We start from the raw sequence: 22662 nt of genomic DNA on the forward strand, positions 1-22662 counted from the left end.
GAAACAAAAGGAAGAAAAACAAAACCAGCCAGGTTATCCATACAATAAAGAAAAATACTATAAAGGTAACACACTTGTTTATTGAAGAAAAACAACTAGGTTGCACATGCACTGATGTCAACTGCTTGGAGAGAAAAAGGATGGGAAATTAATTCTTCTCCGTCCCCATTATTAGCAACATTTCTCTGACCAATTTTAACATGATTTTACATTTGGTTTAATGTTTACACCCCTCAATACCCTTTCCCCAAGGAGTTGAGGAGAAAATCACTTCAATTAGTGCAAAATATGCACACTGTTTTACATAGTGCGATATGAAATACATACAGAGATTCAGAATCATTTACATCTTCAAAATCATGTGGCTATTGAAAAAGGAGCTTTGAGAACTCTGCACTCATGCCCTTCATTTGCCAGCTTACTCTTTCTGAAAGTGTAAGACGGTATGTTTACACAGAAATCACTTTAGGAGTCCCAAACTGTGTAAGCCATTAAGACAGATGGATGCCTTCGGAGCATTTTTTTGTTGTTGTCCCTTCCCATGAAAAATGCACAAAATTTGGTAACAGAGGAAGAAAGATTACTGCATGTGTGTGTTTTTATATGACACCAGTGACCAATGTCTTTTAACAAGACCCCATTAATTAACTACATCATTTTTGTGAAAGGAAAGCTTGGTGCCCTCTCATGCTATGTGTGATGAACCAAGGCTGAAAGCTGAGTTCACAGCTGACAAAAGATAAATAACCCACCATAACCCTCCCCATCATCCCACCCTGTTGATACAACAGCATCTGGGCTCTGCTTGGAGACTTTTCTCTCACAGCATCCTATCTCCAAAGGCACTGGAAAAAGTTCAAATTTCATCAGAAGGGGTTGGAGTGCCTGCCCTTGCCAACCTGCTCTTTGGCAAAAGACAATGATTAAGCCTGTCGTGCATTTGCTGTAGTCCAACTGGCTGACCCGAACTAAATGCCTTTTTGTCCCTGTTTTTCCAATTAATTTAGCATATATACAGCACAGACACAGGCAGCAGCTGTGAGAGCCATGAGGGCAGCCTGTTCCTTTGATGCTGTTGGCTTACAAAGAGTAATCAAACAAGAAACATATTTTTCTCCCTTTAACATACACATATCATGATCAATGGAGGTAGTTGTCATCACCTAAAAGGCCAACAGAACATAATCTTACATAGGAGCCAATTCTGCCCTGCCATCAGCTTGGAAATGCTAGCATACAGTGGGACAGTGATCAAAGTCATGAGTTCCTAACATGACGCCAGCTTCCCTGCCACTAAATCCATGAGGGCTTGTAAAATCTGAGGAATGGAGATTTCTCCTGATGTGTTTTTCTCTCTCTTTTCCCTTCCCTATTTGACCCTTTTTGTGTTTCTTGCCCTCCAACAGCTTTCTGCAAGGTAAGCCTGTTTAGCCTTCCTGTATGAAAATACCTCCTAGCTCCAAAGTTTGTTAGAGAGCTGCATTTTGTGCTAGCAGCAGGTACCATCAGTGCAGTCACTCCTCTGGCACCCGAGTAAGTGACTCATGTACAGCTAAGCCACTCACTAGCCTGCCTTCACCATATTTGAAAGGCACTGAGAGCCCAAAACCAGAAACCACTTTCCACCACTGTGCAAACCAGACATCTCCTTTCCTCACAGAACTTCTTGTCTGCATGGTTTTGCAGACTGCACTTTGTTTTACAGTGGATGTGCATCTATTATCTTATGAAACTCCACCAGACACAAAATATTCCTTGTCTCCTGATTACCTATGAGGCCAAGTTTGGTAGGCAAGAGCTTTAAAAACCATGGTGACATAGGAAGCAAAAATACTACAGCTGGGTATCACATTACAGAGTGAATTTCCTATCCTGGCAGTGGGGAAAATACAGTAGTGCAGCAAATTTAATACAAGAGTATCAAAGAAACTAAGTTTGGATGTCATTTAACAAATGATTCTTTTTAAATGTGATCCCAGCTCATAGTTAGAAAAACGAAGAGCATGCAGGCAGGCTGGGGCCCTGGCCTTATCTGGTGCATACTGAACAGAAAACTCTTTAAATGCTTATGCAAGAAGGCTGAAAATCTGTATCGGCCTCAGTGATTCACTCTCCAGCTGGCCATCAGCCAAATGCTGCCGCAGGAGCAAGATTAAGAGCCAGGCTGTCAGCTTCTCCCTCCAGATCCAAAAAGAGCCATTCAAGGACACCAGGACTCAGCTGCTCTTCTCCTCCTCAGCCCTGCCTCTCTCTCATCTTCTGAGCGCCTCAGTTTTGCTAGGATGCTAGGGAAAGGACACTCACCTGGGTAACATCAATCAACAGCAGGCATATAAACAGTATTATCTGAGTCAGAAATAAGGAGTCATCAGATTCCACAAAGAATTCCTAGCTCTGGACTCTGATGTTTCCCAGTTTCTCTCAAACATCTGATTTTAACATGCTGCTAACTTCTGTGCTCATTTTGTTGCTCCTCTGTGTTCCCATACCCTCCTTTCTTTACAGACCCATTTTCCCCCATGCCTTCTTCATCTGCTCTCAGTCCCACAATTTGAGTCATTGTGTACCAATAAAGAATGACTTTTGTCCTATAAACAGCAAACAGTGCAGCCCAGAAGTGGCTCTGCAGATACTCATTCAGTGACAAACAAATCAAATCTCCAGATATGGATGGCAGTCCATCCCCATGATTTTTATTTCACATGTATAGAATAATAGAATGGTTTGGATGACCTTTACAGGTCATCTAGTCCAACTCTGCTGTCATGAGCAGGAAAAGAGGCTGGGGACCTTCCTTCAAACTCAGGACCCTTCAGGCCAGCATCCTGTTGAATGGTGTTCTGCTTTGGGTCTGAGGCTACTTCATGGGATGCAATGAGGCTTCAGCATTCAGAGAAGAGGCAAGGAGGTTTTCAGTGATACCGCTTGACAATTTATGTCTCATTTGTAAGCCATAGGAAGGAAGAACTTGCCCTGCATCTTCTCCTGTGCAGGGGTTCTTCTGTTATACAACATATTCAGACCACTTAAGGGAGGAAGCAAAGCAGATGTATGCTCTTTTCTGAATCAGGACTTCTGTGTCTACTTCCAGAGACCCTGAAAACTCAAATTAAATTTCATACAAAGCTGATCACACTTTCAAGACATAGTTGAAGGTCTCCAAGTTTGGGGGTAAAAGAGATCCTATGGCTGTGTTTCACCACTAATTTTCATCCTGCCACATTAGGATTATTTTATTATTTTCTCAGTAACCTTGATTATATCTACAGCCCCAACACAAATGAGAAGAAACAGACAACAGAGCTAGCTGTGAAAGCACCTCCTCCTCTCTGTCTAGAAGGCCTTCCTGTTCACTGCTAAGGTGCTGAAATATCATGAGTGCCACACAGCTTCCATATCTAACACAGGACTTCCCATTCCCCAGCCACATCCAGCCTGCCAGCTTCTTCCTGACCCAACTCTGATGCTCTGGGGAATCTCAACTACTCAGCTTGTGAATGGCACACATGTGCTGAGGCAGGGAGGTCAGGGTAAGGGCAAACAGGTGTCTTTTTTCCTATTAGTTGTGACATTATTTTGATGAATTGTTGCAGAGGTGTCTGCACAGTCTTAAAAACTTACATAGTCACAGCAGTTCAGCAGTTGTGAACAGCATCAGTTGTAGGGCAAATCACAGTATGTGTGAATCTGCTTTTATTAACAATGGGCTTTTTCTGACCACTGCTGAACCACAGGTGAGTTATCTGTAGGATTTCAGTTATTACTCATGAAAATGGTGTGTCATTTTGTTGTGTTGCTTACAGCTGCAATAGATTAACTCTGCACAAGAAGACTGACTAGCAGCAGGTTTGGATTTTAACCACCACAAAAACTGAATCAAATGCAATTCCCTTTTCAGCCCATACAGCCTTTTTTTGACTGGTGAAGGAAGATCATGGGAATCTGAGAGTTGATGAGGCAAGCATGAGCAAGTTACACATATTTCAAAATGATCTGTATGCACAGATCATTACCTAGTATTATCTTGAAAGGATCACACATTCTTTCCATTAGCAGAAAAAACAGATATGGGGACTCCTACCACATATTTTAGACTGTTTTTTGTATTTAAGCATTAGTCAGTTTTACAGAGAGGAAGTTTGGATTGCCCAAACTCAAACCTATCCCTTTCTTTGGTGCTAATGGAACAGCTAACTTGAGGTGAAATATTACTTTCTGGCTATGACTAGAGGAGAAAGTCCCTGAGTAGGTAAGCCAGCACAGAGCTTGTTGACTGTGGGTCCTTTCAGCCACCCTCTCAGTGTTCTACTGATGGGATTAGAGGATCAGCCCAAAGTCCATGAAACTATCTTATGTGGATTCATGCATGTAACTGAGTTAGGGATAGAGCGGGGGGGGATGGAAGGAAAAGAGACCCAGTTCAGGGTGCTGGGGATAGCACAGGCCAGCTGCTCCCTAAGAAAAGGCAAACCAGGAGCCACACACGGGCAATGCACTCCATGCCACCAGATCTGAGTGGCCAGAGCCAGGTGCTACTAACACAGTCAATCCTCAGTCTGGGACAAGGCGAAGTGACAAGCCAGGTCTAGTGCAGAAGGAGACAGGGACAAAGACAGGTCAGGAAACAAGTTACACCATGGTTCTGAGGGTTCTATCCAAAACTGCTTCCTACCTTGCAGATCCTAAGCTCAGCCAGGAGCAGGACCAGAAACTGGCACTACTTACAACACAGGTCAGGCAGCTCAGCTAAAAAGGAGTTCCTGGATGCATGAGGTGTTGGTGGAGATCTCTGGTGAGGCCACTCACGACAATTATAGCCAACCAGTGGCCTCAGGGTACTTACTTGTTTTGGAGTACTTGAACTGTTTTAACACATGCCAAAATACCAATACAGTACAAATTGTCCCTGTTCTTCTATCTCCTGCAACTGTGAAAACTACAGGAGGCCCCAGGGCATAGTGCAACCCCCACACTTGTCACAGGCATTCTTCAATAACAATGTTTTCTGGAAGCAGATGTAAAGCCACTCAGAGCAGCCACAAAGGTCTGTGCCACAGGAAAATTTGGACTACTATTTTTGAGGTTGGTTTAGTGTTAGAGATCTGTCATGAATGGCTTCCAAATAACTTTAAGCTGTGCTTGGACAAAAGCCTCGTCTAAGCACAATCTATCTTTAAAAAAAATCATGGTGATTTAAGGTCTTTCTGATTTTAAAGGAAACTATAACTCCAGGACTGGAAATCTTAATGCCAAGTTTTGTCCTGATAAAATTTTAAATGGCTCTTTTATGAATCTGTTGAAAAATACATTTATATTGAAAACAGCAAGTGATCCTTAACTATAACATTGTAAATATGACACTGAGCTGAGGTTACAGATGGAACAATAATCTATCTCACAGAACAAAGCTTGTCAACGAAGTGGGATGAAATATTGTAACATAACCTAATTTATTATTGCCTTTTCATCCATCTTGTTATATTATGAATGTGTCAAAGTTCAAACCTCGATATTTAATCATTTAACAGTATGTTATTCAATGCTGGAGCAAGCATTGATAGCATGACTCTCATACCAATGACATCCACACTGTTTCTCTGATACCTGTTCAATTCAGTCCTGCCTGGAGAATTGAAAAATATTAAACTCATAAAACTGCCTATGATACTTTTATTTTTTTTTTTTCTGAAATAATTTTCTGATGTCTGCCCACAAAGCATTAACACTTATTTCTAGTAGAACCTGGAAGATGAACAAACAAGGACTTTCTTGGTATGTGCTGACTCCTATTCTAAAGCACGTGGCTCAATTCCTTTGGTAATATCTCCCATGTTAAATTTCTATTGTTTATTTCATACCATAGTTGCTTGTACAAACTGACTGTTCAGCACAAGCAGCCAATAACTGGCTAATAAAAGGTTTTTATATTAATAAAGTAGAGCTCTCAGATTTCAATGTAAGGAGATTGAGGCCAGCACTGAGCATTTTTAAAATGCAATGCACAATCCTTTTCCCTTTTCACTTCTCATTGAATTGGTAAACAATCAAACCTATAAATACATACTATGGGAAATATGGGCACTCCATTCCCCTAGAATCACTCACTGCCTCAAAGCTCCTGTATTACTTTGGACTTAGGAAAACAAAGCAAGTAATTATGGACATTTAAATAATGATTTGAATACATGGAAATGTCAGAGCACACTTCATATAAAACAGCTCAAGTGCTGCAAAAGAATAAGCACTGTTAACTATATTTTCTTAATGGTGGAAATGAAGAAAAAGAACATGAGCATGTTTTTGAAGTCCTAATACAAAAAATTCTCTCGATTTCCTGTATAATTTTTCATGTTTCACCAATACTTGGTGAACATTTGCTCACTCTTCCTCCAAAATTCTCACTGGAACTGTAGTCAGCAAAGGGAAGTAAGTCACAGAACCTGATTTGGTAGCAACCTTTCATTCAGTATATACATGTTCAAATAAATCATGAGTGAGTCCATGCCTAAGTAGTTCACATAGTAACTGGATCAGGGTTTAAGGTAGACAGGTTCTGGTTTGATTTCCATCATTTATCTGCTGTTCACTTTGTATGAGTTTGTTGTCTTCCTGGTCCACTCTTTCCCCATCTTTAAAACTGTGGTAAAGCACTTGGAAAATGTTCAGTATCTACAGTGGGATGGTCATATAAAGAGATCCTATGTTATGAATATTTTTTCACAGGAAGGCAAGGACAATGCCTTTAAAAGTGTGTGCAGTTCTGGTATGCAAATTCCTAAAATATAAAAATAACCTCACTTGGTTTTTTTGGTGAGTTTCTCTCACATAAAGTTAAAAGCCATCATTTCAGAAAAAAAAAAAAAAAGGACACAAATGACTGTACAAGAGATGTTCATGGTTCAGGAAATCTGCATGACAATTAGGCAATGACCGACAGGAAAAGAATATTACTCTGGTTGCCCTTTCCTTCTTTGGGAAGTGTTAACATTATGTAGTTACAGTTAAAAATTGACTACATTAATCAAGCACTAAATCCTTAGTCAGTGATGTATTCCTATTTTTCAACTGACAGACTGCCTGAACATAGACCAGGTTTTTTACATACACTGTCTGCTACTTATAAGACTTCATAAATAACACAACCATCAGCTTGTGGATTTCCTCAAGAATAGTTTATGCCATGAAAAGCAATGAATATTATTTTGTTATTTAATAGAATGCTGCTTACATAAGGTCAGCTGTAATACTGGTAACCTTCAGCCCACAGTAATACCTGTACTGACTACAGCAACTGCTGCTTCAGGTGATACAGTCTTGGCTTGGAGTCTTAACATGCATTCCTTAAATGTGTATGCTGATACAGTTTTCACTGTTTAATTTTCTTCATTATGAAAAATGTAAATTATAACTATCTACTGTCTCCCAGTATTTGTCAAGTCAAGTCCAGTCTTCTTGTTCTCTTCTTCACATGCTAGTAATCTCCCCAGAACGACCTGTCTCTCATTCTTCTCTTCCTTCATCCACCCACCACTGTTGCTGCTTCCTGGCACTGCTTTGAAACACTGTCCACTTGGCCTTTGCAATACAGAGCATCCCTTTCCTCTCTTTTCTTCAAATCCTTCTCAGGATGCTGCAAAGAAATCAGTGACTGGGGGAGGATGATATGGATTTACTTGGCAATTTCTTTGCTTGTATAAAGGATGCAAACATACAGAAAAGCAACCAACAGCAAATACTCCCTGCAAATGCCACCTGCCCATTCTAGGCTACTACCACAGGCTATTTGGCAAATTTTGTGGCAGCTTTGTAAGCCTCTGAGTACCCAGCTGGTGCCCCTCCCAGGTAGAACATCTCTGCCTCTGGCCACTTCATTGCCCGGTTTCAGGAAGCCAGAGCAAAGCTGTGAGACTGTAAATGGGGCAAAGGCACACAGCCCTGCTGAGGGAGAAGGGATAATCCCCAGGGTGAGGAAACAGCTGGGGCTGGTAAACCCTGAGGCCATCAGAGCTGACTCACCAGAGTTCATTTGCCAAAGAGGTCTGACTTGGAGCTCTTCCTGGCAGAGCTCCTTGTATTTGCACAACACTCAGCAGATCTCCAATCCTGCACAGAGCTGTTGGACACTGCAGTAATGTAAACAGTAAATAAAAGTAATGCTAACATGTGATTTCCATCACTTGCTTCTGCTAGAACCTTACCCAGGCACATTTTTTATTTTGCTTGCTTGCACTGAACCATAAGTAAGACCTTATACCTTCATAGGACACCCCAACCTCAGTGCTGCTAAATTTTTCTTCCCCTGCCTTCAGCTGGTTCCAAGTTTACTGACTTGTAAATGCAATGTACTGACTTGCACATTAATATATGGAGGATAAGGTAGCAATGTTGCATTTGATGCAGAAATCATCATCATGAATATAAAACAGATGCACAGGACAAAAAAGTGTTATTTGAATAAGATCGCCATTGGACTTCCACACAATAACTCCTCTTCAAACTATGCTGTAGTGCAAAGTCCAGCTGGAAAATCTAAAAGCTCTACAGCCAACTTATTATCTTTTTGTTACTAATAACAGACTAAGCAGTGAAATTACCAACTGCATTCCTACAGCAAACTTCTCTGCTCTGCAATTCTCTTCCAATGCTCTAGAGGTGGTCCCATTCGCTATTCAAATTTTAGCCTCCTCTAGGTCTCCCATCCCTTCCAGTGTTTAACCAGAGGTACCATCATATGAGTATGTGGGCATATATAAATCTGGACTTCATTCATGTACCCCTTTCCTGCCTCCCTTGCCGCTCCTCTCCTCTCAGAAAAAATGGGTCAAAGGAGTGTCAGAAGCTTTCTCACACTTAATGCTGTTAAGTCAGCTAATTGAATAAACATTTGTTTAACATTTGCTCCTATTTCACTAATGCACTGTGAGAATGAGAAGAATTTTATTCCCCTTCTTCCCCATCCTCCCCCTTCCTCAGGAGTGCCACTAGCTGTTATCGCAGTGACTAATGTGCTGTATGTGGCCATTATAGTCCTCAACTCTGAAATTACACCCAGGATGAACGATAGGCTCTGCCTGTATGCTGATTGGAGTTGGATGATGATTGATTAGAAGAAAGTCAGACTACGTAGCCATGCAAAAAGAATGCACTAAGCCACAAGCTTAAACACTAAAGAGCATTTCACCAGTGGCTTCAGAGCTATTAGATGTTTTCATAAGAACAACATTTCTCACATCCAGGTTGGCTCATTTTATCTTTATTCTTTCAAATACTGAAATTGCTTGGATAAGAGGGTTATATATTTTTATATATATATTTATATATATATTTTTATACACATTTCTAAGAGTAGCCTGAACTTTTAGAGGAAATTGAAGAGGCTTTGTGTCAAGTACAGCTAAATCCAGCCTTTCTATATCAAACCCCTGCTAGAAAATTACTGTGCAGATGATAAGGCTGAAAGATATAATAAAAAGTGACTCTACTCAATTTACACTGCAATATTGGTATGACTGAATATTTTTCATTCAGGTGACTGATAAAATCACTAAACTGTATTGCAGATAAATAAAGGAGGCTTCTGTCAAGAATAAACACCATTAATCATGAAGTCTCACCCTCTGAGTGGCTGTGCTATGCAACTGCACAAATGCACCCTCACAAGTCGCATGTGACCCACTGCCTCCTTTCTTTCCCCAGCTCCCCAGTGATACTGTCTTCTTAGGAAACTTTTCTGTTGCCTTTACAACATTTGGAAGCCCAGGAATGTCTTTTCCATTCAAGTTTATACACAAGTGCAACTGAAATCTAAATTTTAGTGGCAATACATTCAGCTAAAAATTGAACCCATGAGATAAAGTGAAGCCATGCAGACTGGCTGCGCTGATATGAATCCAGCATTATAGTGAAAAGCCTGTGTTTAAACTGGTGAGGATGAAGCCTTTATAATTCTAGAGCTGAAACAAGTAGGAAATTTTTCCCCCCAAGCCTTCTTCCCATTTTGTTCCAAACCCATATTTTCTTGCTGGTTTTAGTACTTAGTTTTGCTATTTCCAAATAGGTGCTGAGTTTCTTTTTGAACATGCAAATATAAAATTTCTTAAAATCATAAATCTACCTCAGCAGAATCTATGGGTCTCCTTCCTAAAAAGCAACTTACATGCTAAAAAATGGACATGAGCTGAAAGAAACTTACCCAGCAAAAGCACAGTCATACAAAAAGAATAACGGACAACTTAGGTAACCTTTTTGTAACCTATTTTAGAGCAAGTGATGATTCAATAGTGGCCATGTTATTAAGCCAGAATGAAGCAGTGCCCTACACACTAATGAGGTTAAAAAATGTAGTTAGGTCTTCATGTTAAAGGCACTTAGCAAGCAGCCTGCTCGGCAAAGACCAACTGTGTGTTGGAGCAGAGGACTAATCACACAGGCAGGGATCAAATCGACTGGAAGAATTAGGAGACTTGCGGCCCCGAGGAATGTAATTCATGCAGAAAAGCAGTTGTCAGAGCGAGGCCAGGGAACTGTGTGGGAAGAAAGCAAAATAAACAGCTCAACAAAGAAAACAAAGACGCTCAAATAGTGGCTTTTCTAATGCTTGAGTACACCGAAACTTCAGTGGGCACGTATGACAAAAAACTCATCAAAGACGACCTCTATAAAAGCAATATAGCGGTAAATAGTGAACTGGTTCAAAAACGCTCAGAAAATGCCTGCAGGTCTTTAAAAATAACCTTGACGGTGTTACACAGGGCAGAGAAAGTACACATACATACATGCATGCATGATTGGGAGAAGAAGAAAAACAACCAAATGGTACAAAGCCACGAGAGCTGAAATGGTTTTATGATTACTCCTCATTTCTCTCTCTACCATTCACAGGTGAGCAGAGGATGCAGTCTGCATGCAATGAGTGCTCCTGCTTGCGTGCAGCAATACTCTCCGTGGAAAAAACAGCATTGCTAATTAGGATCCGCTCCCACGGCATGAGGACCAGATTACTGCATCCACCAGGGGGATTATCTGACCAGAAAGAAGAGCTGGAGGCTTGTCCTAAATCTCAAAAAAACTCATGTGCAATTTGTGGAAGTTTTTCTCATGATGGGTATGATCCATGACAGTAAAATTAAATTTTGAAATCAACTGATATATAAATTTCACAAATAGTTCATTGTCTTGAAAAATAGTATTTTTAACGTGTTATTACTGTCATAATTTAAAAGATTTTTTTTTTTTTTTTTTTTTTTGTTTTTAGAGAAAGAAGCTTTTATCACATTTAGTGCTTTGGAACCTTTCTCATCATCTCACACACTCACGATTTTTCTAAATCCTCACTAACTCAAACTCAAGAATGCAATGCACAGTATTGTTCCAGCAAATTTTAGTTTCTCTTCTTCCCTTAACTCCTTCCTCCCATTAAGGCAGGTGTTCCTTCTCCTGGAAAGGAACATGAAAAGCTTCTCACATTGAACACTGTCCTCAAAATCTGTTCTGTGATGCTAAGAAACACTCTTTTCCCAAATTCAAAATCAAACCAAAATAAGCCCTTTCATTTCCAGTGCCTACTGTAAGTCACACTTACCATATTATAAAACTGGGATTTAGAGAAGAAATAAATATTTTCTTTAATTCTTTTATATAATAAAATAGTAACTTCACTGTTTAAAACAAAACAAAATTGGCATTAACAAAAGAGAAACTCAGGGACTAAATATTGCACTTGCTACCCATATTTGGTTGTGAAGAGAACGTTTGACTAAAATTCTAACTTTACAGGACTACAGTCCTGACAAAACATCGATGTGAAGGTTTAGCATTAATCATTTCTGTTGAGGTATGGTTGGATTTGCTTAAAAGCTCTGTACTATCATCAACAGACAGCCCAAAATTGATATTCACAGGGATTAGTGACTGTTACTGAACACAGTATCAGCTAGAATTTCTCATCTAAAACTACATGCAGCAGAAAAAAATAGATAATACAAATCCACAGAAACTCCTGAATAAAATTCTACTTATATACATTTCTGTATAAAACATACAGATTATTTTCTGAAATGCATCCTCCCCCCCCCGGTGCTTAGACAGATACATGATTTGGGAAAGAAAAGCCATTTTGAGAGTGCACCTGAGTGACAATATCAGCTGTCCAGTATACATTCATGCTGTACCCAGGACTGGTGTCAAGGCGTGACCTTATGAAAACACGACTTCCAAGCTTCTCCCGTTCTCCAAGCAGCACCACAAACAGCAGGTGTGCAAGTCACAGATCAGCACCAACAATCATGAGGGCAGTAGGATTCACAGATACATGAAGCACCATTTATATCAAAGGTGAATGCTGCTAAAGTACAAGGAGGGAATAAAGATATTCTGCTAACAGCCCCTTCTTGTATTTTGTCCGCCAGTATCGAAGGTCCAATTATGGGAGCTGGCTGAAGTGCAATAAGAAAATATCAGGAAAACACTCAGTCCTCATGGCAGGCTGAGAAGTCTTGTCTCTGTCAGGCCAGCTTTTTGATCCTGCAAGCACTGAAAGACATTTTGCTGCTACGTAGTCCAGAATACAGGTTAGTCCTAACAAATGGTAAATATATAATGGCTGGAACACTATAGCCATCAAAAGAAACAAGAGATAAAGTCCTCACACTGCTATTCTTGTTCTATTTGTGTGAAAAACTGGAGTTAAAAAACATTTCCCAGGCAAAGCTATAACTCTGAACAACAAACATAAAGGAATAATATTCTGCTTGCGTACTTTGTTTTGAAAAGTAGCAAATTCAGTTTTGAAAACTTTGAGGTAAGTGCACTATCTCTATGCTGGAAGTATTATTAGTTCTCTAAACAGAGTAGGTAGCTGGGTGTGTAAATGAAAATCCTAAGGGGAATAACCTGGCCAGCTTGGAACACACCTGCACAAGCTACACATTTGCTCCCTCAGCATCTCTGCAGTTCAATCTAATCACAGGAATAGAAACACAGTTCCCAGAAAAGGTGTCAGGAAGGAAGCCTGATGTCCAAGGAACAAGCAAGGAAAAGGAAGACAAGAGGCAGGCTTCACAAGCTTTCTTGGTACTGTCTTGATGATATACACTGATAGTGATCTTCCAGGGTAAAGCAGAGAACACCTGATTGCCCCTGGTCACTCAGCTACTGCTCTCTCTGCCAAATCTGTCTACAATGTTGTTAAATGGGGCTATTTGCGTTGGTGGCCTCTATAAACTGGACTAGACTATCAATCTTTTCTTCCATGGGCCAGTGGAAAAGACATGATAAATCTAGGCTGAATTTCAACAGGAGATACAGGACTGAGAGATCTGTATCTTTAAAGAGATAGCTACTTAAATCTGATATGTTTAGAAATTCTCCCTTATGTGAAATACTCCCTAATTTTCTGTTGATCCTTAACACCAATGGTCACAACACCTCATAAATAATGCTTTCAAGAAGATGATAGGCTAGTTCATTCCTTCAGAAGCTTTGTACTCCAGACTCATGGGTTGGATATTTTGCCTCTGTGTCTAACCTTTGCAGTATCTCCAGAAAATTGCCAACACACTTATAAAGCTGGCTATAAATGCAGACGTAATCTATTGTAAATTCAGACCTCCACATTCACTGCTGGAAAGGATTAAGCACTTGCTCTTTTATGGCAGCTTCAATGTAAGTGTTACTCTGAAAAAAGGTCCCAAGCCATTTTTTGTCAAGCATCCTAAAAGCAAAAATCAAACAGAATAACATTTTTCTTTAAATTGTTTCCTCTATTAATCAATAACATCAGTCATCAACGATAGCTCAGCCTGGCCTGAGGCACAGTGATGAAACACCCATTGAACACAAAACACAACCCTTTCAGGGAAATTAAGGTATCCTTGGAGTTTTTTTCTAGCATCACACAGCACAGAATATGCAAGGGACAGCCAGTTAGTCTCCTACATCTCAGAAGCACAGCTTCAACAGCTCATGTTTTGGTACAGGTCTGTAAACAAATACAGACTTACACACACATATTCATCCTCTGGGAAAGAAAACGTCTCAACTACATTCAATCCATACTCCAAGATTCTAGGACTTGATGTCTTTGTTTGGGGAGCATGGAGTCTAAGTCAGGGAAAGACTGTGTGAGAGTGAGAGCATGATGAAGATACTCTGTGTTCCTACAACACATCCTGCTCATCACTCACGTTTCTTGGAGTTTATACCTACTCTAACTTTAAGGAACTTCCAATTCACAATACAAGAATCTCACAGGTACACTTTAAAGAAAGAGAAAAAAAGAAAAAAAAAGAAAAATCCCCACTAAGACTGTAACATTTCAGCTCTCTTTGAAGCAAGATTTAACATGAGTGGAAGAATTGTACTGAAAAAAAAGGAGTCTGTCACAGTCCAGTACCTCACAGGCTACTGCAACAAGTTTGACAGCAGCCTCTATAGAGTTGGCTTGCTTCTGGTTCACTGCACGTGAATACCACAGTCAATATCTGCTCACTCGACTAATACTGCTGACTACAGCACAAAGAACACAGGAATTTTGTCCAAGAAACCAGAGGCTCAGAGCCTTTGAATGTGCACTATATTTGGAGCTTGCATTCTTTGCAGCTGATAACAGAATGAGATAATAGAAATTTCAAGCAGCAGAACTCAAGCATTGAAGCAATTTTATATAATTTTTTGTTTAAATGTTAAATTAAGGTAATGATCCACATGTTCTCAAAGGTTTTGCCATTGAACATTTTTTTCTAAGCATTTTGCTAACATTTTTCCCCTAATTTTCTATCTTTCTTCGACTCTGAGTCACTCGTTGCATTAGTTTTAACTGCAGAGATCCAAAATTACTCAATCCACGACAAATGTAAGCAAAGACATTCATCCTATTATGTAAAGAGGATGCATGCACACACACAAATTTGCACACTTGTGTACACATCTGCACTCAGCAAGCACCCAAACAGCTTGAAATCACGTCTAGCTATTCCTCAGTCTACAGAAAAAATGTTACATAGAACAGTGACCTGAGGCATAACTTTACTAGCCATTCTTTTTGCTTCCATCATTCCTTAATTCACACTGGTTTGAAAGCCTGCCTTAGGGAACCACTTCTCACTGGCAGCTAAGAATTCATCGAAGGACTGTTAACTGCCCAGATGGGGTAAATCAGCTAAGTGGCAGCGCTGATGAGTGCTGATAGACATCTTACTGCTGATAAACCTTGGAACTGCTCCTCTGCAACAGCATAATCCATAAAAACCTCATAAAGAACCCCTTTTGCTGGAGTGGGCTCCACCAGGCAAACCTGTGCCACTCTGTGTCTCAGGTGGGCATGAGGTAACCTATCCCCTTTAGACCGTCAGAGGGGTGTTCCCAAGGGCTTTTCCCAATTTTCCCTCTGCTTTTTTCACACCAGGAGGATGCCCTGCACATTGTTGCTGCTCCAGAGTGCTGAAGAGGTGGTCAGCCAGCTGCCAGCCACTGGAGGCACATCTTGCTCATTAGGGCTGAGGGCTGCTTTTCTCAACATTAAAAAACCAAAACCCACGAACCAAAGATTTGAGGGAACTTTCTACCAAGGATTTTCAAAAAAATAAACCATTACATTTCACAAGCTTTTCCTTCTACATTAAAAATCTCGCCAAAATTTTCCTCTAATTTCAATTGCTGTAACTTCCCCAGACAGCCCAAAATCAAGCTGCCTTGGGAGCATGAAAAGAACAAAGAGCCTCTGTTAACGCAATATTTATCTGCTGCTGTTGTTTCTCCTGTATAAATCTGTAGTTCCTTGGCATTACAATTAGCTACTCCAGAGAAAATGATTATGTCACAAACTATTATCCACCACAGAAACAGATGAATGATGTGAACCAAATGTAATCTGGTGCACTTAGAGGCAATTCTGTTGACTTTCATGTAAATGTGCTGGCTTAAAACGGGGATGGATTTTAGCAGAGAATCCTTATTTGATCTAGAATTTATTTTTCAGTAGAAATAAGATAGTTGGAAATAAGAAAGCTTTTTCTAAATACTGATTTTTCCTAGAAGAAAGAGAGAAAATCAGTGAGAAACATAGAAGAGTTGAATTGACTGTACAATAACTACAGACTGCAGCTTATCTAAACAAATTAATGTAACTGAACTTACATAAAACAACTACATCAAAAATATTTAACTATTTTTATCCCCCTTTTAACCTACGTTTTTCCTTTAAAATGTAGCTCAGAATAAAAAATTTAAGAGGAAACACTTACCCTTTTTTAATGCAATTCAGTATATACCACTACTCATTTGCTTTCCAAACTTTTCACAGTTTCAGATAAATCTTAAAAACACTCTGTTTCTGAAGCTACTCTGCAAGCTTTACAAAGTTTATGAAGGAGAATTTATGATCTGCAAATCTTAAGATTGAATGAAGAATGAACAGCTGAACAAAACACTGATTAACTATTTTAAATGATGCAAAACTATACACTGAGATACCACAGTTTTAGCCTAGACAGAAGCTTCCTATTCCCAAACTTCATAAAAGGTCTGGCACTGAATGAAAACTACCTGCTGAAGTTTATGTGTGGGCATCTGGCCCTGGTATTTTGCTTCTCTGAATACCACTAAGAAAAGAGGGATACACGCTGCTTGCAGAGCCTACAACATGTGTATCTGTGGCACATAACAAATTCTGCATAACCTTAACGAGTCACCAGACCACGCTGATTCCTTCTCAGACACTTGCTATAAAAATCCTTCAGGCTATTAGCAGCTGCTAATTCTTCATGCTGCACTTCACTTCCAGGGACAGGTTTCTTGGGGTGTTTCCCATTTAATACAAGATTTCTTCCTGTTGAAAGAAAATACTTTCACGGATGATTTTGGAAAGCTGTAACTACAGTCATCTTTTCATGTCCCAAGAGCTTCCCCGCCTTTCTTCTTTGATGGCTCCTGGCTAAACCATAAAACCCACTCCAAGTCTTAAAGTAATTAAAGACAATTCAATAAGTGATGTTTTTCATGCTGGGTGGGGCTCTCCTTTCCACTGTGAAGGGATCAATGAATGCTCTGACAAGCTGACAAACTCCTTTCCAAGTCTAGAACTTAGAGGTACACTGAGGTAAAGCAGCAGGTAAAAGATTTAAGAGGTTTAAGCACTCCGATTTTAAAAAATAAATTAGAACATAGAAATGAAATGAAAATGAAAAGAAAAATCATAATGTCAGTGGCAAGGCTGGGAAAAGGTAAGCATCCTATCAAATGTATGGCTAGCAGTTTCATAATCAAGGATATGCTTTAATCTTTTCACATGTGGGCATCCCCTATTTTGCTGCGTGGTCCAGAATCAGACAACGATGAAAGCTAAGTGCCTGGGCCTGACTTTACTTTTCTTTCCACCCTTGTGTAACTGATGTATGTATAAACTAGGTATGAAATAACATATCTAGAACTAAAGAACTAAAGAACTAAACTGCCTTTTTATCAACTTGGAGCTGACTGCAAGCAAAAAACATGCTTTGGTTTAGTACCAGAGCATGAGAAAGTTCAAAATATCTGTTCAAGTCATTCATGTTAGGCACATGCACGGTTACCTGCACGTGCATCATTTCAGGGTGTAAGACTGCCAAACTTGCTAGTCTCAAATCAGCAGTTAGGAAACAAAAAGGACCTTGGAATATCATTGATCCTAGGAAGCTAAAATACACCAGTTGTACCTTGCAACTTCCTCCTAGCAAAGGCAACCTCCCCCAGCTGTAAGCACATGGGTAGCATCAGTGCACCTTCCCTTAGCTTTACCTGCTCACTCTTTCTTATGTATAGTCCAGAGCTAAGGTAAAAGGGGATGGCAACAGAAGGAGATGGAGAATAAATGGATGAATGTTTTTGAAGATGATGAATCTTGTAATCCATTCAGCCCTGAAACTTTAACTTTCCACTAGCCCCCTGCAACACACGTATTTACCACTCTGAGATGTACACAAGCCAGTGCCTCAGAGCCATTCCTGATATTGCACCTGACTGTTTTCTCTTGCCACATCTCTGCAGGAGTGCCTTCCCTCCACAGCCACAGTAACTTGCCTGAAAATATCAGGATAGGTCACCTTCAAAGGTTGTCCAACTCAACTTTGAAATGAAGCATACTGGGAAAAACCTACTGATGCAACTTGGTTGAAGCAGGCAAATGAAGGAATGGCCAAGAACAGTAGCTTCCTAAATCGCTGAGTTTAAATCCACAGGTAGAATTCTGCCTCTGCTTTAGGAATTTTTTTTAAAATTACTAAATAAAAACTCTCATCTTGGCTAAGACAGATTTGAATAGCTGTGGGACTATAAAGTTATTTATACTTGCACTGTCATAAAAATAGACAAGACATCCCTCTGTTCACTGCTAACAACTCTCATTCCGGACAAACACACCAAGCAACTGGAAGAGTTAGCCAATAATAAATTTGTGATTTGGATCTAGAAGAAAAATAGCATACTCATGATATTAATTTCAAATAAACGCCCTCATTAGTGACATGATTTTGAATCACTGCACACCAACCAGAGAAGGCATCACACTCTAATGGATGACCTAGCAGATGTCAAGGACCAAAACATAGATAAGCTTCAGCTCCTCCTTTAATGTCATGCTTTAGAAATCAATTTTGGAAATTAGGAAAGAGCTGGACAAAAACAACAAAGAAAAACAAAGCAAGGAATGTGATTACTAAAGCCATGCTTCTTTTGGTTTGTTTTAATCATATGGTGTTTATGACATAATTTAACCTCCTAGTTCAATGTAAAGCAGCAAAATTGAATTACAGTTTACTGATTTTTTTAAAAAACTGAATTTGAGAAAACAAAATAATAAAAGGAAAACAGAAGCTCCAGCCTCAATTCTGCCATTCATCCATTGCCACTGAAGAAAAACTCAAGTTTCATACATATTCCTGAAGTATAAACCAGAGATGAACTGTAAAAATTCCAAGATAACTACACAGTCCTAACAGGTTTTGGTAACAAAAAGTGACACATTTCAGTACATATTCATAAGGGTTGGGGGTTATTATTGGGCTGTAATTGCAGTTGTTCTAACACCTAATAAGCCATGGCTGGAAAAACAAAGGCAGGTTAATTTGTGATTTCCTCTACTCATTCAGAGGCAAATTAAGTGTCAAACAGCTAATACAGAACATATTTCATTTTATGAGATTTTAATTTAATTCTGCACCATATCGTTGACGCCTTAATGTAGGGTGGTTTATCTAAGAGGAAGAGCAATTTATAAACCTCTTTCAATTGAAATCTTTAATGATAGGATAGGATAGCATAATTACAGCAATGCCTGCTAGTCCTACTATACATAAGCATCTGTCAGCAATTCCATCATAAACATAAACCCTTATTTTAAGGGTTTATAACTCAAATTATAAAATTTGGCTCCAGGCTGAAATTTGGGATGCAACAGTTCTGACCATCAGCAATTAAACTATAAGAATCACAGCTAAGAATACATATACCTTTTTTAGAGCTGCAAGTATGTAAGAGTCCTGTAATATCTTTAAAATTCCTGCTTTCTTTTTTCTTTTTCACATGGCCAGTGTATTCAAAATTATGTGCAGACCCTGTAGGTACTATGCAGACAAGGCCATCCTCACATTTTTTCTGCACTTGTGTTATACCTAAACTAATTCCACTAAGGCTTGACAGGTTCTGGAACATATTTCAAGGAACATGAATAACTAATATCAGGCATTTTTTTAAATTTTATTTTTAATTTCTATTACATACACACATTTGAGGAGAAGCTGAGGAGAAAAGCACTCATACAATGAAGTCATTTTTGAAGCTGTAGGTAAAGATTTTCTTCCTGACTGGTTTCTTGCCATTTTCTCTCAATTCTCAAATATCTTCTCAATCCAGTTCTTTGGTTGGTTTTTTTTTTTTTTGTTTGTTTGTTTGTTGGTTTTTGGTTTTTTTGTTGTTTTTTTTCAATGGGTTTTAGGACAACAGTTCAAGTAATGACTCCAAATAATCCCAAGTGATCCTAAGTGCTACTCACACCTGGCTCTGTAAAACTTGCAAGAAAACCACTGGGTGCCTACCTCACATGTATGTACATTAATATATTTTCCTGAAAACTGCAAAAGCATGACATCTAACATCTACAAATATGTTGAAGTCCAAATGATTTTGCTTTATTGCCTATTTATATTTAATTACACCAATCACAACAGCTCCAAGGGTCCACTAAAGCTCATCATTCCAATGGTGACATAAACCAAATGAGCAAAAGAGTCAACATAAGTTCATGGGGAAAACTGGCCAATATCAAAGGCAATTTTGAGTATATTGGGCTGATACCAGAGGATATTTCTACAGCAGCTGCCTGCAGTCATCACATCTGGCTAAGGCCTCCTTGCCTCTGCAGGGCCCAGCTGAATCACCATTTAATCAGGGAGCAGGGGTGCACAGCACACAGCAGGGCACCTTTCCATAGAAGGAGCATGATTTGGGGGGCAGAGGGGACTACCTCTGAATGCCAAACAAGGGATGAAACAGGTACTTCTAATATCTATGGGGGCTCTTACAGAAATCTTAGCACTGAGAAAAGTGTAGACTACTAGTCCTGATTTACCACTGTCACCCAAAACAGGTGACAGTGGTCTACCCACCCAAAAAACCCTGATGAGGGCTTGGGGTGCCTTGCTATGGGCTAGGTTAATGGGATTGAGGCTCCAGGGAAGGCTCAGCTCAGCAAATGCCATCAGGAAGGGTTCCACATGGCACAGAATTCCAGAAGCCTCTTCCATGCTGGTAGGCAGTACTTGTGTCTTGGATGATGGTCCTCTGCTGACACAGGTTGAAACTCCCTACCCCATCTGCCCAATACAAAGAGAAAGGCAAATTCCTCACTATCTTCAGAATGAGCAGGATCATCTCCCCCAGCTCCCAAAACCATCCATCCATGTAGAATATTGACTGCACTGCAAAATCTAGGATGACCCTTTAATGACTGTCTGAGCCTGCCACCTTCATCTTACAAGAGTATTTAGCAACAAATTTAAGCATGTATTTGAGTGTACTTTATTATGTGGTAGATTGTGATGTAAACAGTGATGCATCTGAGGAATCCTTAGAAATAAATCACAGATTTCTGTGCTCTCTCTTTCTATAAATACCCACTTTTCCTCTAATGCCCAAGAAGACTGCAACACAGATTTATTACTTACCTCCAGGCAAATTTGCTCTGAAATTACAATTCAGTAATAGAAGACTGACCCAAAAAAACCTGTTAGTAAAATATTGTGTGTGTACTTGGGCATGTAGTTAGGATTGTTAATATCAATTAATTCTGCTCACAGAGGAGGACTTGTTTTAAAACAACTTCATTTTTCTTCTGCATATATGTAATTACACAGCTGTAACTAATAGCCATAGAAAAGCAATCTGCCATCTAAACAACTAGCATTATTCTTCAAAGTATTACTTGTGCTTTTCTTCTTGTATTTTCTCTGTGTGAGAGGTGATTAGTAGGTATGATTAAATGTATACATCAAGCCTTTTAGTGAAGTACCAAGCCCTGCTTTTTTGCTCCATTTTAATGGTATTTAGCAGTTTTCTGGACACATCTACTGGTTTATTCTGCAATGCTGATACCTGTCTCCCTATACAGAATAAGATAAAATTTATTTCTACAGGATTTCACCACTACCACCCTTTTCTAATGCATGTTATCACTGGTATTCATTTCTTTTATCTTTGTGTAAACCATGTGCTCTATCACATTTGCCATTTTGTTTGGGTGACATTGCCATCAATCAACCGATTGCCTATATGTGCACACAACAGGGACTAAGAAAATTTACCAAAAATTTCATTATGCTTCATAGCAGTCACTAGGGAAAAAACACAACCTTTTGGTTGTTTTGTAAACAAACCTTTGGCATGAAAGGAAATTTTAGCTATGAAGAATACCAAGATTAAATACATGTTTATCTGGCTGTATTTCACAGGGCTCAGCACTTTTAAACTTAGCCTTTATAGAATGACATAATACAGAACAAATGTCAGCAAAACACATAAGTAACTTCTGCCAGCTACCTATAATAACAGGAATTCCTCAAGCACCAGCATGGGTTTTGCTTTATGAACAGATAACCTCAATGCTTTCCAAAAGTGAATCTCAAACTCTGGCAAGACTGGGAAAGTGCTACAGGCACATGGTTTCAAGCATTGCAAAGGTTCATGTATTTGTCCATTTTTTCAGGAAGCAAGGGGAAACACTGAATACTCACACATGCAGAGGAGGAATGGGAGATGGTTCGTAATGGTAGCGTCCCTCATGATGTCTCGCATCAATTGGTACAGGAGGGTGGAATGCTGGAAAAAGGTGAGGAGGATCTGAAAAAACAAGCAAGGTTCCCAGATCTGAGTATCTCCAATGATTCTTTAAAAACAACATTCATAAAGACAGAACAGATACTGAAAAGTATGTGTCAAGAGTGCTATGACTTAGGGGTCACAATCTCCTTCTGTGCTCCTGTCACTCAGGTCTGTCTGAGAGGAGAATTTGGCCCACAGTGTTTGAATGAATATGTATTTACTAATTTTAATATTCTCTTTTTATAGATAAAATGGTAAAAGGCATAAAAAAGTCTTTAATAAATAATTATGTGTCCCTATGCAAAGCACCAGATC

The 22662-nt window shown here is 39.4% G+C and overlaps 1 protein-coding gene across 3 annotated transcripts in view; it reads right to left on the reverse strand.

Annotated features, from left to right (window-relative positions):
* The window catches only part of GLI3 (GLI family zinc finger 3), a 201699-nt gene that overhangs the window by 70586 nt on the left and 108451 nt on the right, over nt 1–22662 (reverse strand). For all 3 annotated transcript variants that reach the window (XM_056483614.1, XM_056483615.1, XM_056483613.1), the window contains exon 4: nt 22260–22365. In XM_056483614.1, coding sequence (XP_056339589.1) covers nt 22260–22365 — 106 coding nt within the window. The remainder of the gene's footprint in view (nt 1–22259; nt 22366–22662) is intronic.

Source organism: Oenanthe melanoleuca, chromosome 2 (genome assembly GCF_029582105.1).
Source record: "Oenanthe melanoleuca isolate GR-GAL-2019-014 chromosome 2, OMel1.0, whole genome shotgun sequence".
Taxonomy (NCBI): Eukaryota; Metazoa; Chordata; class Aves; order Passeriformes; family Muscicapidae; genus Oenanthe; species Oenanthe melanoleuca.